Here is a 12,849-nt window from a genome sequence, read left to right as displayed (position 1 = left end):
TCATCTACCTCAGCTCAGCCACTGCAGCATCACAAATGCCATTAGCTGAAGAGATGTGCCTTGGAGAGCAGGGCAGGAAGAGTTTTCTCAGCTCAGGACAGACCTTAGAGTGACATTATTCATGCAGTGCTCCTTACCAGTTTCTGATCAGCAGACCCCTAAAAATTGTCAAGTAGAGCTGTGGACCTGTATTTCAGTTTAATGACTACAGATGGGATTTCATTAGCTTTTGTGAGCACAGTCAAAACAGCCCACAGAGCCTCAGAGAGCCAGGAACTACGAGGTGAAAAAGCACTAACCTAGAAAAGAATTAACAGTTAATTTAAAGTGAGTATTTTTGCTTTAAGTGATACTATTCCTCTCCAAGAAGAGTAATGTACTTTCAAGGACGCCATTCTCCATGGGACAACCCACAACTGCCTCAAGGTCTCCAAATATATAGATATACCATTACAGAACTCTGAAGCAAACACTGACTTAGTTAGCAATGAAGCAATGACTTAGTTATATTTCATAAGCTAAACTAAAGATAAATGGATGCAACTGCAACAAAAATCATAATACTTAAACAACCAAGGGAAATCCCAAAACATCAGAATGGCAATGGCAATTAAGCAAGTAATATCATAGAGCATAAAATCAAGTCTACAACTGTTAAAATATTAATTTCAGCATCTTAACTAAATCTGAATTTAGAGCATTGGTTTGCTGAGCCTTTTATGTATTTTCCACTGAATGCAGCAGTTCACTGCTTTCTGTTAAGCAACAGTACAGACCAAACCAGTTTAGCAGTTTGGTACATCTGTAATCAAGCAACACTTGCACTCGTTTGTTCAAAACCTGAGAGCAATCACTTCTCTTTCTGAACTTGAAATAAAATTTATGTATTCAGGCAAAATAAATACTGGTCTTAATCTATGCTGCAAAATTATACTATGTCTGAATTAAAGATTTCTACAACCATGTTAATAAAACACTGTGATTAATGTTCAGTGCACAGAACAAGCTCTGTATCTGGCTTTAATTACAGTGATGAATAAAAGTCAGACACAGGCATCGTCCCAAAGTATTCATGCATTATACTGTCCCATAGATACTGAAATAATGGAGTCTGATGCACTTTGATCTCTTAGATAAGCCTCCCACAGCTCTGAAACAGAAAGGGCAAGAGCACCCAACCTCATCCAACTCTGCAACGTTCGCACACTGAGTCATAAAAGATTTGTATCCCCACTAACAAGATGCATGTCATGGCAATAAATACAGATAAATATTGCTCCATTTCCTTCTGGCTAGAGCTTGTACACAAATCATCAGGAGAGCCACACAGAGTGATAGTGGTGAGGACTACAGGGAAACCTTACAGTCTCTACAGAGCTATATATACTTGGACAGTAGTTATGTTATAGATATATCTCTGGGGTATATTCTAGTCAAATTTCTTTTTTTTTTCTAAAGCAGTTTGTCCGTGACAAAGATTAGAAACTGGCAGCATCTGGTAAATGTAATAGTTTTGATCATGGCTGCAGGATAGCCAATTCCTTGCTTTTGTCCAAACCAGCACTGACTGACTGATTTTTTGCTTACAACTGGATAGTCACGCAGCTTCATTGAATTTTATTAGTCATAAACCAGGCGTTTCCTTGATGCTTCTAGGACCTCTCTTAGCCGTCCAAACTCTACTGGCATATGGGCTAGCTACAATCCCAACCTCTGGAAAACTCAGCATTGTCAGCCAGCTGAGACTTGTCTTTGACTGAGGATGAGGACCCCTTCATGGGGCATTTGGCCTTGGAGTACAAGGACTTCTCCTGAACCTAGAAATACAACTGCCTCTAGAAATACGAATTACTCCATCTGAGTAAAAAGCAGACTAGAGTACACAGAGGGCACTCCACTGTCCAAAAAATACAACTGAGTGAAACAGGCTTCAGTATTGCAAGGATAATAGTCTGCACGTTCGTCACTGCATGCTGGGGCTAAGGGAGGAACTGAATTTCCTGAGTCACAGTTTCTCTCATTCTTCCAACAGTTTCAGTCCTCCCCCAGGCACCTCAGGTCTACATCATCCCTCAACTAAACCAGTGGCTAAAAACAGAGGCAGGATGAGAAGGCTCAAAAACGAGCCCAGCCTTTGACAGAGGGTACGTGTGCGTGCTCCCGCGCGAAGCAGAGCGCACGCGTGAGCGTTGCGGCGGGTCAGCAGAAATGCCCGGTGCAATAAACCAGCTGGTTGTGATTTGGCTGACGCAACCGCGGTTGGAAGGACGGTCCTTTTATCTCCTCCTCCAGTTGCTGCACGCATCTGCTGTTTGTCCGTGTCACCGTGTGTGCATCGTGGCCCAGCAGCTTTTATGCCACCGGCATTCTGACTTTCTTCTTCGCTGATGAGAAACAGAGCGGTTGGCAGATTTCTATGGAGGGGCTGGTAAATAAAATAATCAACTCTGTAACTGTTTGGCCTCTTGGAAATTGTTTCATTAGTTCATAGGAAAGTCACGGTTGATTTGCTTTAGTCCATTCCACAGATCCTTATCTCTTCAAAACATAAAACTAGTTTGTTTTCTGTGGTTCAGAAACTGACTCCAGATGTACAGCCAGCAACAGCTGATCCCAGAAATGAACCAGCGGTACATACGGGAAGCAGAGGAGCTTCCTAAATGCATGGTGGTCCTAGAGTTTGGAGAGGGCGGTATTGCATGTTTGGCTTGGCTTGCCCAAAAGAATGCACAATCTCCCAGCATAGCAAAGATTCATCATCCTGATTAGGCAAGATTTCTTATTACCATCTCCACAGCCCCTTCCTTCCCAGTAATCGAGCATCTGGAACACAGGCTGCCAAATAAACGCTGAACTATCAGATTCCCAAACAGATTTTAGGAGACTTATCTACTGCCTTAAACAGATCTTCTGATGAAACTCCCTCTCTACAGCAGCAGGTTGGTCATAAATTTCCGCAGAGGTTCATTCTATAATGGAGGAATATTATTTTATTAAAATCAAATCACCATGGAACACTTTACAAACATGAATTAAATTACAAAGCATGCCTGCACTAAAGATAAACTTCATTACTTCTTTACTCCTCATTTTACAGTGAAGAAACTAAAGTGATCTGCTAAGGTTACAAAGAGAAGACATTAAGCAAGGATGATGATGGCTTATGCTAGGGCTAGAGTGGGTTTTTTTGGTGGATTTTGTTTTGTTTAGTTTTGGGGCTGGGGTTGTTTTTCATTGGAAGTGCAGTTTTGTCCAGCAAGCAGTTACACAACTCTAGCTCTGCTGAGACATGTCACTGCTATGGCTGCCCAAGAAGCTGGCAGAACAAGACAGCATCTTCTACAAATACACATCCTACCTTCAGAAACAAGGCACATCTTTGCTTCTGAGACCTTCACAATGTCAGGGCAAATTTCTCTTGTGGTCTAAATCGAGATCGAAGCTTGCTTTGCCTTTTAGAGTCAGAGCATGGTGACTCTTCAGCTTTTTCCCCTGAAAAGGTTCTATTCTAACTCAGCCATGACAACCCTAAAAACCTGCTCATTTTGTAATTCTTTGGTCTCTTAGAAACTGTTTCATTAGCTCACAGAAAAGTCACGGCTGATTTGCTTTAGTCTATTCCACAGACCATTACTTCTTCAAAATACAAATACATTTCTCTTCTTGTGTATATGGGGAGGCAAAACCAAGGATGAGCACAAAGACTGGAAGACACAAGTCTGTCATAAGCAAGTGGTGTTATTTTTGGTTTCTTGACTACAACCAGTTTGACTACAAACATTACCAGGGTCTGCAGAAGTGCTCATTAAGCCGAGCTTTCTTCCTTTGTTGAAGTGATGATCAGGGATACAGGAAGACAGGGACAGAACTGTACAGCATCTTGATCCAACTTAAGACACTTCTTGCAGAAATCCACGTAAAGCAGAAAGCAGTACTCTGTCAAATGTGATTATATTCTCTTCTTTTCAAAATCCCTCTTGGAAAATCTTCTGGCCAGAATGGTTAGGAACAGATCTTTACCTACTGCCAACTCAACAACAGTGAGTCTAGAAACTGGCTCTAATTTTATAAGGGAGATGATAACACAGAGAACTCAAACTTCAGCATACTCTTCTCATTTCCTCTAGCCACTTCTAACACGCATTTTTAACCAAATGTAGTTTAAAATCTATTTTAAGCAAGCAAAAAAATAAAATATTCAACAAATATTCATTAAAACAGTCTATGAATGGGTATTTTCAAGATCGAAGTTATCTAACTCTGTAATACCATCTGGTATCCTTTATTTTCACGTTTGCCTTCCTTTCTCTCTTCTCTATGTGCCCCACCAGCTTTTTACACTAGCAAAATGGAAGACAGCATCAATCAACCAGCCTGGCAGGCTACACTGAAACCAGTATGCACTGAGACAGGAAACACGGGTGAACAGTTTTGGGGGTTTCCTGTTGTCTAGAAAGGAAATCTAGACTTAGCACCGTCAGGAAACTTTCCACCTAGGACTGATGACCAGCAATACAATTCTCTAGGCAGTTTGCTAAGTTCTTGCTGAGCCCTTGAAGGAGTACGAAGTGTCATTGCATATTGCACATTTACCAAATAATCCTGAGTGTAATTACAATGACTTTCATAATACATATATTTCATTATATCCCTACAATGATATTAAAAAAATTATTATTACTGCTTTCACATATAAATAATTTAGCAGACCTGCAGCACAAGACACGGAGCGTTAACGTATTTTCTGAATGCAGGTGTGCAAATTGTATCCTAACTATTTATCAAGAGTGACTTTATCCCTTAGTGCTTGGTCTTTCACAGGTAGAAATATTATTCCAGAACACTACTATAGCACTTGTTCATTTTTGAGAATGAGTTATATAAGGTCGTTTAAGCAATCATATCCTTGACGAGAAGCACAAAACATCCCTGGCTTACTCTACCATTTCTTATCCATGCAGCAAACTCTCAACTTCAGCTCCTCCATCACTTTCTCTCCTCACTGAAGCTGATCTCCACCAGGGACTTCTGCCAGAAGGCACCAGCCAGCAACACACCAACAAAGACACATTCTCCTTTGAAGCCCTTTGAAGTTTCCACCAGATTAAGGAACTGTGGACTGGAGTGGTATTTCAGTTCACGTCCACAAATGCAACTGTAATTCATACATGTCATCAGCAAGATGTGGAGGATAAGCAGAAAAAAGGGCAAGACCTGCACAGACAATTTTAAAATACACTCCTTTCACTTCTATGAACGTAAACTTACAAGTGGGTTTGCTTTTTTTCATGGATATCTTTCTGTATGTAATGTTTTCCCATGGCATCTTTCCCCCTTTTATGCTGTTCCAACATACACTAACAGTTCCAGCTTCACACAACCACTCCATGTCAAGACTGTAACTTTACACTACCACAGTCTTGCTTCTTATACAATACACACAATCACAGACGATAAATCATCTCAGCTGGGGCCCAAGAGAATTTTTGTACAGATGTTTCTATAAATGGGTGCAACTCCTAGATCAGAATTAATCTGGCTCGCAACTTTTAATTATATTAATTACCATGCCTTTGAAAAGACAGCATCAGAACACCGATGTAACATATTACTTAAGTCGCGATGAGAGCATAACAAAAGCTTCTCTGTTGAGCAAAAGACAACCAATACATCCATCCACAGGGCAAGTTTCACACAGAAATGCAGTGGACTATTTCAAGGAAATTCTCTGACTATTCAAACCGAGGACTTCTTCAGCATCTCCAGAGCACTGTCATGACAGGCCGATGTGCCACCTCCCCGAATGGGGGACAGCTGCAATGAAGCACAAGACAGGTGAATGGGGACACACGTACAATGTGTTCAGGTGACACTCAGTTAACAGAGGAGGCACAGGGAGGCTATTCCAGCAACCTCAGTTGCAGAGAAGCCATGAGACATCCCTAAATTGCGCTTTCAAAACCTGCTGTCCCCAACAGCTTTTGGAAGATTATGGGAGCACAGCACTGGGTTAAGCTCATGTTTGTGATCTCTCGTCTCATTTTGTGCCTACAGCCTAATCAAATGAGTATCCAGGCCAAAAGGTTTTAAATTAATCCCTCCAAATAAAAAAAAAAAAAATCCACTAGATCCACTGAAGCATTTTATCTGAGCCTGTAAAACACAGGGAAGTACTGAGTAAGGGGGGTGCTCTCTATCTCTTCAGGTAAAGGGGTAAAAAATATATTATGAATCTATCTGCCACATCAACATATCAAATGTGCTTTTATGAGTTTAGTATCAACACCAAGAACTTGTGCTTATCTCTCATGCTGTCAACTTATTAATTTAGCAAGTGCTAAACATTTTTTTAGAAGACTGCAGTGTATTTTGTCCACAGTTTTAGAAACTTCGGGAGAAAAGATGTAATGCATCTACTTTACTGTGTAAAAATTTCAAAATGTAATAAACTGGCAAATTATTTCCTGCAGCTATTAGGGAACTATTTAAGAACAGAAACCGGAGACAAGGATTAAGAAAAGGGACACATCTGTTCTGCAAAATAAAGCCTTTGAGAAGAACTACTAAAAGTAAGAGAAACTAGGAAAAAACATTAAACTTGTATGGAAAAACAGCAGAAGGCATATTGCCAACAGATGGTGAAGAACTCATACACTAAAAAGGAAAAAAAAACTTGAAAGCATACTCAATTTTGACGACTTGAGAAAAAATAAAACCAAAGCTAACTCTTTCCTAATCACAGATTCACTGGTTAAAAATGGAGCTTCACGTTCTTAGCACTTAGAAAAACAGTTGTAATTTTTGGGTTCTAAAATGGAGGCATTCAAAATTAGCAACCGTCTACGAAAATGTTGGTCCACTCTTGAAATCACTTCCTTTCCCCCCCCACCATAAAAACACACTTTTTTGGTGTGTTTTAATTATTTCCCATGTTAGCTGTTAAGCTCAATGCACTGGAAAATATCTGATGCATTAATGGGCCACTTTCTCATTAACTCAGACACCTGTTTAAAAAGATGCTTCCTCTCTGAGGCATTTCTGCTGTAGCTTATAACACGTACTGCCACAGAAACCAAGAGACAGGTATTGGCAGAGCCTCCAAAAAGAAGTTATTCTCCGTTATTCTGTGTATCCATACTGTCAGTCTAATCTTCTATCTCACTTTTGGAAGCAGGAATTTTACACAGCCAGTTCAACAGCACTCACTGATTAAAGAAATTTGACATGCAGTACTGAAAGTATTATTGAGGGTGCATTTTGCAGCTGGAAATCAGCAGCTAAATAAAAATCATGGCAGGACGTGAAAAAGTATTTTAAATGTCAAAATAATACAGAAGTTAGTTACAAGAGACACAGAAGCCATCTTCTACAACTGTGTTTCTTCACCCAACAAGTCTCCTTTAGTTTGCAAACCCTGCAAGAGCTATTCAGGAAGTTGACACATCCTTGCTGCAAACCCAAGAGAAGCAAACATACCAGTTTTTAGTCCCTTCTAAATGATGTCCATTTTACAGCAGACTTTTCAGCAGCCAGCTTTAAAACTGTTCACCTTCCAGTTTCTTGAGGCTAGTTACCACAAGCAAGTTTTCAAATTTGTTTTATACTCTTCCTTCCTTTCACTCCTAATGTCTATATATTATACACTAATTCTGGATAAGACACTGTAAAAGCACCGACTATCCAAAACAAGGACAAAACTCCTAAATTCCCATTTCTAACACTGAATCTAAGCTGCCACTTGAAAGTAAAAATGAGTGACCTATGGCTAGCACCACAGCAATGATGGAGCATCAGGAATTTTTCATATTTGGAGTTTTTGCACATTGTGTAAACAGTAAACAATTTAAAATCATAAATCCCCTCAAACTCAAAGTGCATGAAACACTGCATAATACTGTAGGTTCTTTTTTTCTTCTTTTTTTTAAAAATCACTAACCATGGTGGTTCAAAAATCTGTGGAAAGGGTACCTTTGGCTTTGACTGTGAGACACGAAAGGCTACCTTTAAGGTAAAGCTTTAGGAACTGCTAGGATCAGTGGAGGAGCTTTCAAGACAGCCAGCAATGTCTGAGACAGCAAGTGCCTGTGGGCACATCACCTGATGCTACACAGCTCTATTCAAGTGAGGGAAGTTTTGCTATGAATACACTTACTCGAGAGTAGACACCTGCAGGTTCATTTATTTTACTCTTTATCGTGTTCTCAGTCAACCATCCACACTTATGAACAAGTTCTTCATCAAGAAAAAATTTTAAAAACCTCTGACGATAGAGGAAGATTCATTACCTACACTGACATCCACACAAGAAGGCCTGCATAAGGCATATGCTTGATTTGTGACTCTTACAAGAGCTAACAAATTGTTTTCAAAGGGAGAAAAAAACCAAAAAACTCCATAAGTCTTCCTAGAATCACAGATATACATGCAATAAATTGTGCAAACTTTTATGCTGATTTGACAAAAATTCAGTGCATTCCTAAACCTCATGGACAATTCAGGCGTAATTTAGAACCACATAAGCTTTAAAAAAAACTTATATCTGCCAGCAAGCACTTTTTATTCACTGGACTTCAGCAGCAGCAGTTTAGAAGAGAGAAAAAAATTCCTCACATCACAGAATTTATTCTAATATTCAGCACAAAACAAATAGGGACACACTGCCAAGACACACCAGCGCAGCTTCAGGGCACCGGCAAGGGCTGCTACATGTCGGGCTTCTCTTCAACACTTACGGGGCTCCTATCAGGGTGTAATTCTTGAACTTGCTGAAGTATCACATCTGTCCGGCTAAATACTTCCTGCAATTTTGTTAATTATACATCAGGGTCTGCAACTACGGAGTGACTCCCATCCTAGAAAACGTACAGCTCCCGAGTCACCCCCCAGAATTTGCGTCTTGACTGTCGTTTCTATGGATTTCTCTGGAATGTGAGCTATTATCCCACACAGGAAAATACTTCTCAAAACTCGAACAGAATGTGCAGTTATATCACGGGATGGTTTTCATTTTTCAGTGCTGTAGACGGCTCGTTCAGGTCAATACACATTTCTGTAGGTGGAGATCAAAGGGAGCAGACAAGTGCAATCCCAAGTTCAGGTTCCCTCTCCGTGTCCATCCCTTCCAGGCGCTTTCACACCAACGCCATCCCCCCTCCACATCAGCGTTACCCTCAGCTGTCAGCAAAGCCATCAAAGCAGATACCCGGCCTTTCTCTTCTTTCTCCCTGATTCGTCACTAAGATGTAAATTAACAGATTCTCTCTGAGACAAAAAAAAAACCCGAACAATGGGAAACACTTCCCCTCCCGTGCTCCGCAGGACGGAGGGAAACAAGATCCCCGGCGTTGGGGGAGTGAGTTACTGGGGATCAGATGCAGCTAAAAATACGGGAGCGGAGCGAGCGGGCCCGGACAAAGCCCGGGCAGGGCCCGCGGTCCCGTCCCGGGGCGTCCCCCGCGCCAGACGGTGATGTCACCGCCGGCGGCAACAAAGGACGCGGCCCCGGCCGGGCGGCCCCTGCCCTGCGCCTCCCGCCCGCCCGGAGCGGCCGGAGCGGCCGAGACAAAGCGCCTTCCCCCGCGCTACGTGCGGGCGGAAAGGGAGAGGTTCGGGCCGCCCAGCGCTGGAGGGGAAGCGGCGAGTAGACGACGGCCCCGCTGCGCCGCGGTTCAGCCCCCGCCGGGGGAGAGCGGCCCCGCGCCCCCCGCCGTGCCCCGGCACCCCCGCCCCGCTCCCTGCCCTACCTGATATGGCGGCGGCGGCTCCTGATCCGGCTCAGCCCCGTCCCCGTAGCTGGCTCGGTCCGACTGGGACTCGTGGAGCAGCGAGATGTCATCCGAGGTGGGGGACTTGAGGCAGTTCCCCATCTTCCCCCGGGGAGCGCGGCCTCCCCTCCGCCTCCCCCCGCGCCGGCGGCGGCGGCGGATCCGCGCCCTCAGCCTCCCCGCCGCAGCGCACAGCCCGCAGCCGCCCCGCCGGGGAGGCTCATGCCAGCCCCGGCCCTAAGCGGCTTAGCAGCACCGCTCGGCCGCCTCCCGCTCCGCTCCGCAGCCGCCCCGACCCCCGAGCCGGGGGGGCGGCAGGACGGGCCTCCCACCCCCCGTGGGGCAGCGGGCTCCAGAGGGTCCGCCCGCCCCGCGACAGCTCGGCGCGGTTCTGCTTCCCGGTCACCAGCTCCCTGCGCACTGGGCTTTGTCGCACGGGCCGCCCTGGCTCCTCCTCTCACCCCTCCCCGCCGGGCCCCGGGAGCAGCCGCGGGGCCCCCGCTCCGCTCCGCGCCCCCCGCCCGGCCCCCGGCGGGGACAACCCTGCCCGCCCCCGGCGGGACGAGGCGGGAGGGGAGTGAGGGAACCCGGCCGCCCGCTGGGCTCCCCCGGCCCCAAAATGGTGGGAGCCGCTTCGCCCCGCCCCCGAGCGCGGTGTTTGTTTGTGTTCCGGCCATGGCGGAGCCAGCGGCCGCTCGGGCCCGGCGGGACGGGACAGGACGGGAAAACACAGGACGAGGCGGAGCGGGGCGGCTCCTCCGTGGCGGCCGCGGGGACCTCCCGCACCACCCGGCCCGCCTCGGCTGGGGGTGGGTTGTGCGAGGCCGAGGGACCTTCCCTAGGGTTCTCCCGCGAGTGGGTTCCCGGGCAGGGAATCCCTGTGCTGATCGCTGGCGTGACCCCAGTGGGCACAGGCCAGTGTAGGGACAGAGCACTGAGCCCCAATGTGGAGCAAAACCAGCGGCTGTCACTTGTCTCGCTTTTACGTTTCTAGAGGCTTTTTACGTGATTAGCAGATACTAATATAAACCATGTATTTAGCTCCTTTTCTTTCTGAAAAAAAGTATTTACACTTGCATATAAATATAGGTAAGTACAGATAAATGCTCGTTTCAGGAAAGCAAATGCCCCTATGTCACTGTTGGTGTGCCAGCCCTGACCCACACAGAGGGGAATGGCACTGCCTTATAGGATGATCCTATAAATGTTCTTTCCAGCTTTATAATCTGTGATGGTTCTTCAAAATCCCTCTTTGGTTTCCAGATCCATGCCATGGGAAATATTTTAAAATCTGTTTTTTAAACTGAAGTATTTTTTAAAGTGAGGCAAATTTATTACAGACCAGCTGGAAAGTTCTGTCTGTAAAGCTGTACGGTGTGGCTGCTTCTTATCAGCAAGTTCTCTGCTGATACAGGTCAGCCCTGCTTTGCACCAGACCTCCTGTCTGGGTCAGAGTATCTACTCACAGTGACGAGTTTGGCTCCACAGTCTTTGCTGGTGGACGTCAGTCTGGGAACAGACTTTTTGCTGATTATCCGTATAAGTTCTTTCTTGGAGATTTCATTTTCTTGCTGTTTAGGGAGTTTTGTTTTGCTGCTTATCAACGGATTAGCTAAACAACCACAGTGCAAAATCTGTCACTGCTTCCATTTATGGTGTTCCAACACAGTTTCAGGCTTTTCTAGGAAACTGAAACTGAAAATGGTGCAGGAATTGTGAATGTTGCTCAAGATAAAGAGGCTTTGCAATGGCACGTTGCTGTAAATAATGACTGTTTTACATGACTTGCTCATTTGCGTGTTTATCCTATGAGTCTGCTGGCTTGGTTTAACAGAATTGGGCAAGCAGTTGTTGGAGAGGATTCAGCCTCACCCAGTCCTGGTTTCAAGGTTAAGGCAATGTCAGAAGTGTTTGCTGTGAGAACCTGGTGGTGAAAATCCAGCGCTATTTTCAGTTGTATTTTCAGTTGTGCAGTGGCAACACTGGGAATGAGATTATGGGCAACTAGAAAGACTTCTTTATTTCAGATGACATTTCATATTTTGTTCTCTCTGTGAGGCTTTGGCCTGTGTCATTGGTGTAGCTCAGTGTAGACCACAGGCATGTGCCACACTGTGGCTTGGAGTCCTGATCTGAGGAGGTCCTGTGGGAGCATATGGTGCCTCCCTGCTGGCTGACATGCCGAGATTTCCTTTCTTTGGAAACCAGAGTGCAAACATAGGTCCCTGGTCTCATCCTAATACACAGTCAGGACATAGATGGGATATGCTCTGGGTCCCATGGTATAGACGTTGCATTTATTTACCTTTAGGCAGATCTCCAAAAGGAATAACTGCTAAACCCAGTTAAAACTTTCCCATTGGTAGGTACAGGGTGTTTACTCGAAATCTGGGCACATTTAAAAACTGCAGACTTGTTAAGTTCCAGAAGAGATTTTCTTTTCATGGCGGACTCACAGAGACCAAGGAGGAAGCAGCAGTTCACATTTGTCTTTGCAATACAACAGACTGCACCTGTGAGAGCTCTGAATGAGAAAGAGCTACTACCAGTCATGCCTGGATTCTTGGAAGCAGGGATGGTTGAAACCACTGGTTTTCTAGGCCGTTCACTCCTGTTATGTCAGGTAGGTTGTTAATAATGGTTTTGCATCACCAGCTCAAAAGTTGTACAGCTATCCGGAAAATGGAAAATGGAAACATTCTTGCGTTCACAAATATTGTTTTTAAATATCCCTGTGTATGCTATGGTGTGGCTGTGAGCCTACTCCTTTTGATACCCTCTTTTGCAGGCTGGGGACAAGAAAGCAGCTGAAGAGCTTGTCAAGGTAGAGGTCAGTTTTCCTTATTGCTCAGTAAGCAGTTGATGAGAGTCTTTTGTCCAGAGAACACATGAGATGTTTTCACCATTCCTAAGTTGAAGGAGATTGAACAGACCTGGCAGACTTCACTGTACCTGCTCTTTGTAGATAATATTGGTAAGCACAGAGGCTGTTCAGAAGGATCTGCTTTTGTGGAAACAGATACAGATCCTTGCATGTGCAGAACAGTAGAGGTGACTGTGGACCAAACAGAGTATAGGCCAAACC

The 12,849-nt window shown here is 44.7% G+C and overlaps 1 protein-coding gene across 1 annotated transcript in view; it reads right to left on the bottom strand.

The window, feature by feature from the left end:
• Nucleotides 1–10,234, bottom strand: part of RNF11 (ring finger protein 11) — a 30,505-nt gene extending 20,271 nt beyond the window's left edge. Inside the window, exon 1 of the mRNA XM_017805575.1 lies at nucleotides 9,744–10,234. Within this exon, the coding sequence (XP_017661064.1) occupies nucleotides 9,744–9,866 (123 nt within the window). The 5' untranslated portion in view covers nucleotides 9,867–10,234. The remainder of the gene's footprint in view (nucleotides 1–9,743) is intronic.
• Between the last annotated feature and the right edge of the window lie 2,615 nt (nucleotides 10,235–12,849).

The sequence above is a fragment of the Lepidothrix coronata genome, unplaced genomic scaffold, assembly GCF_001604755.1.
Source record: "Lepidothrix coronata isolate B3197 unplaced genomic scaffold, Lepidothrix_coronata-1.0 Scaffold12, whole genome shotgun sequence".
Classification (NCBI taxonomy): Eukaryota; Metazoa; Chordata; class Aves; order Passeriformes; family Pipridae; genus Lepidothrix; species Lepidothrix coronata.
This window is presented reverse-complemented; position numbering and strand designations above follow the sequence as displayed.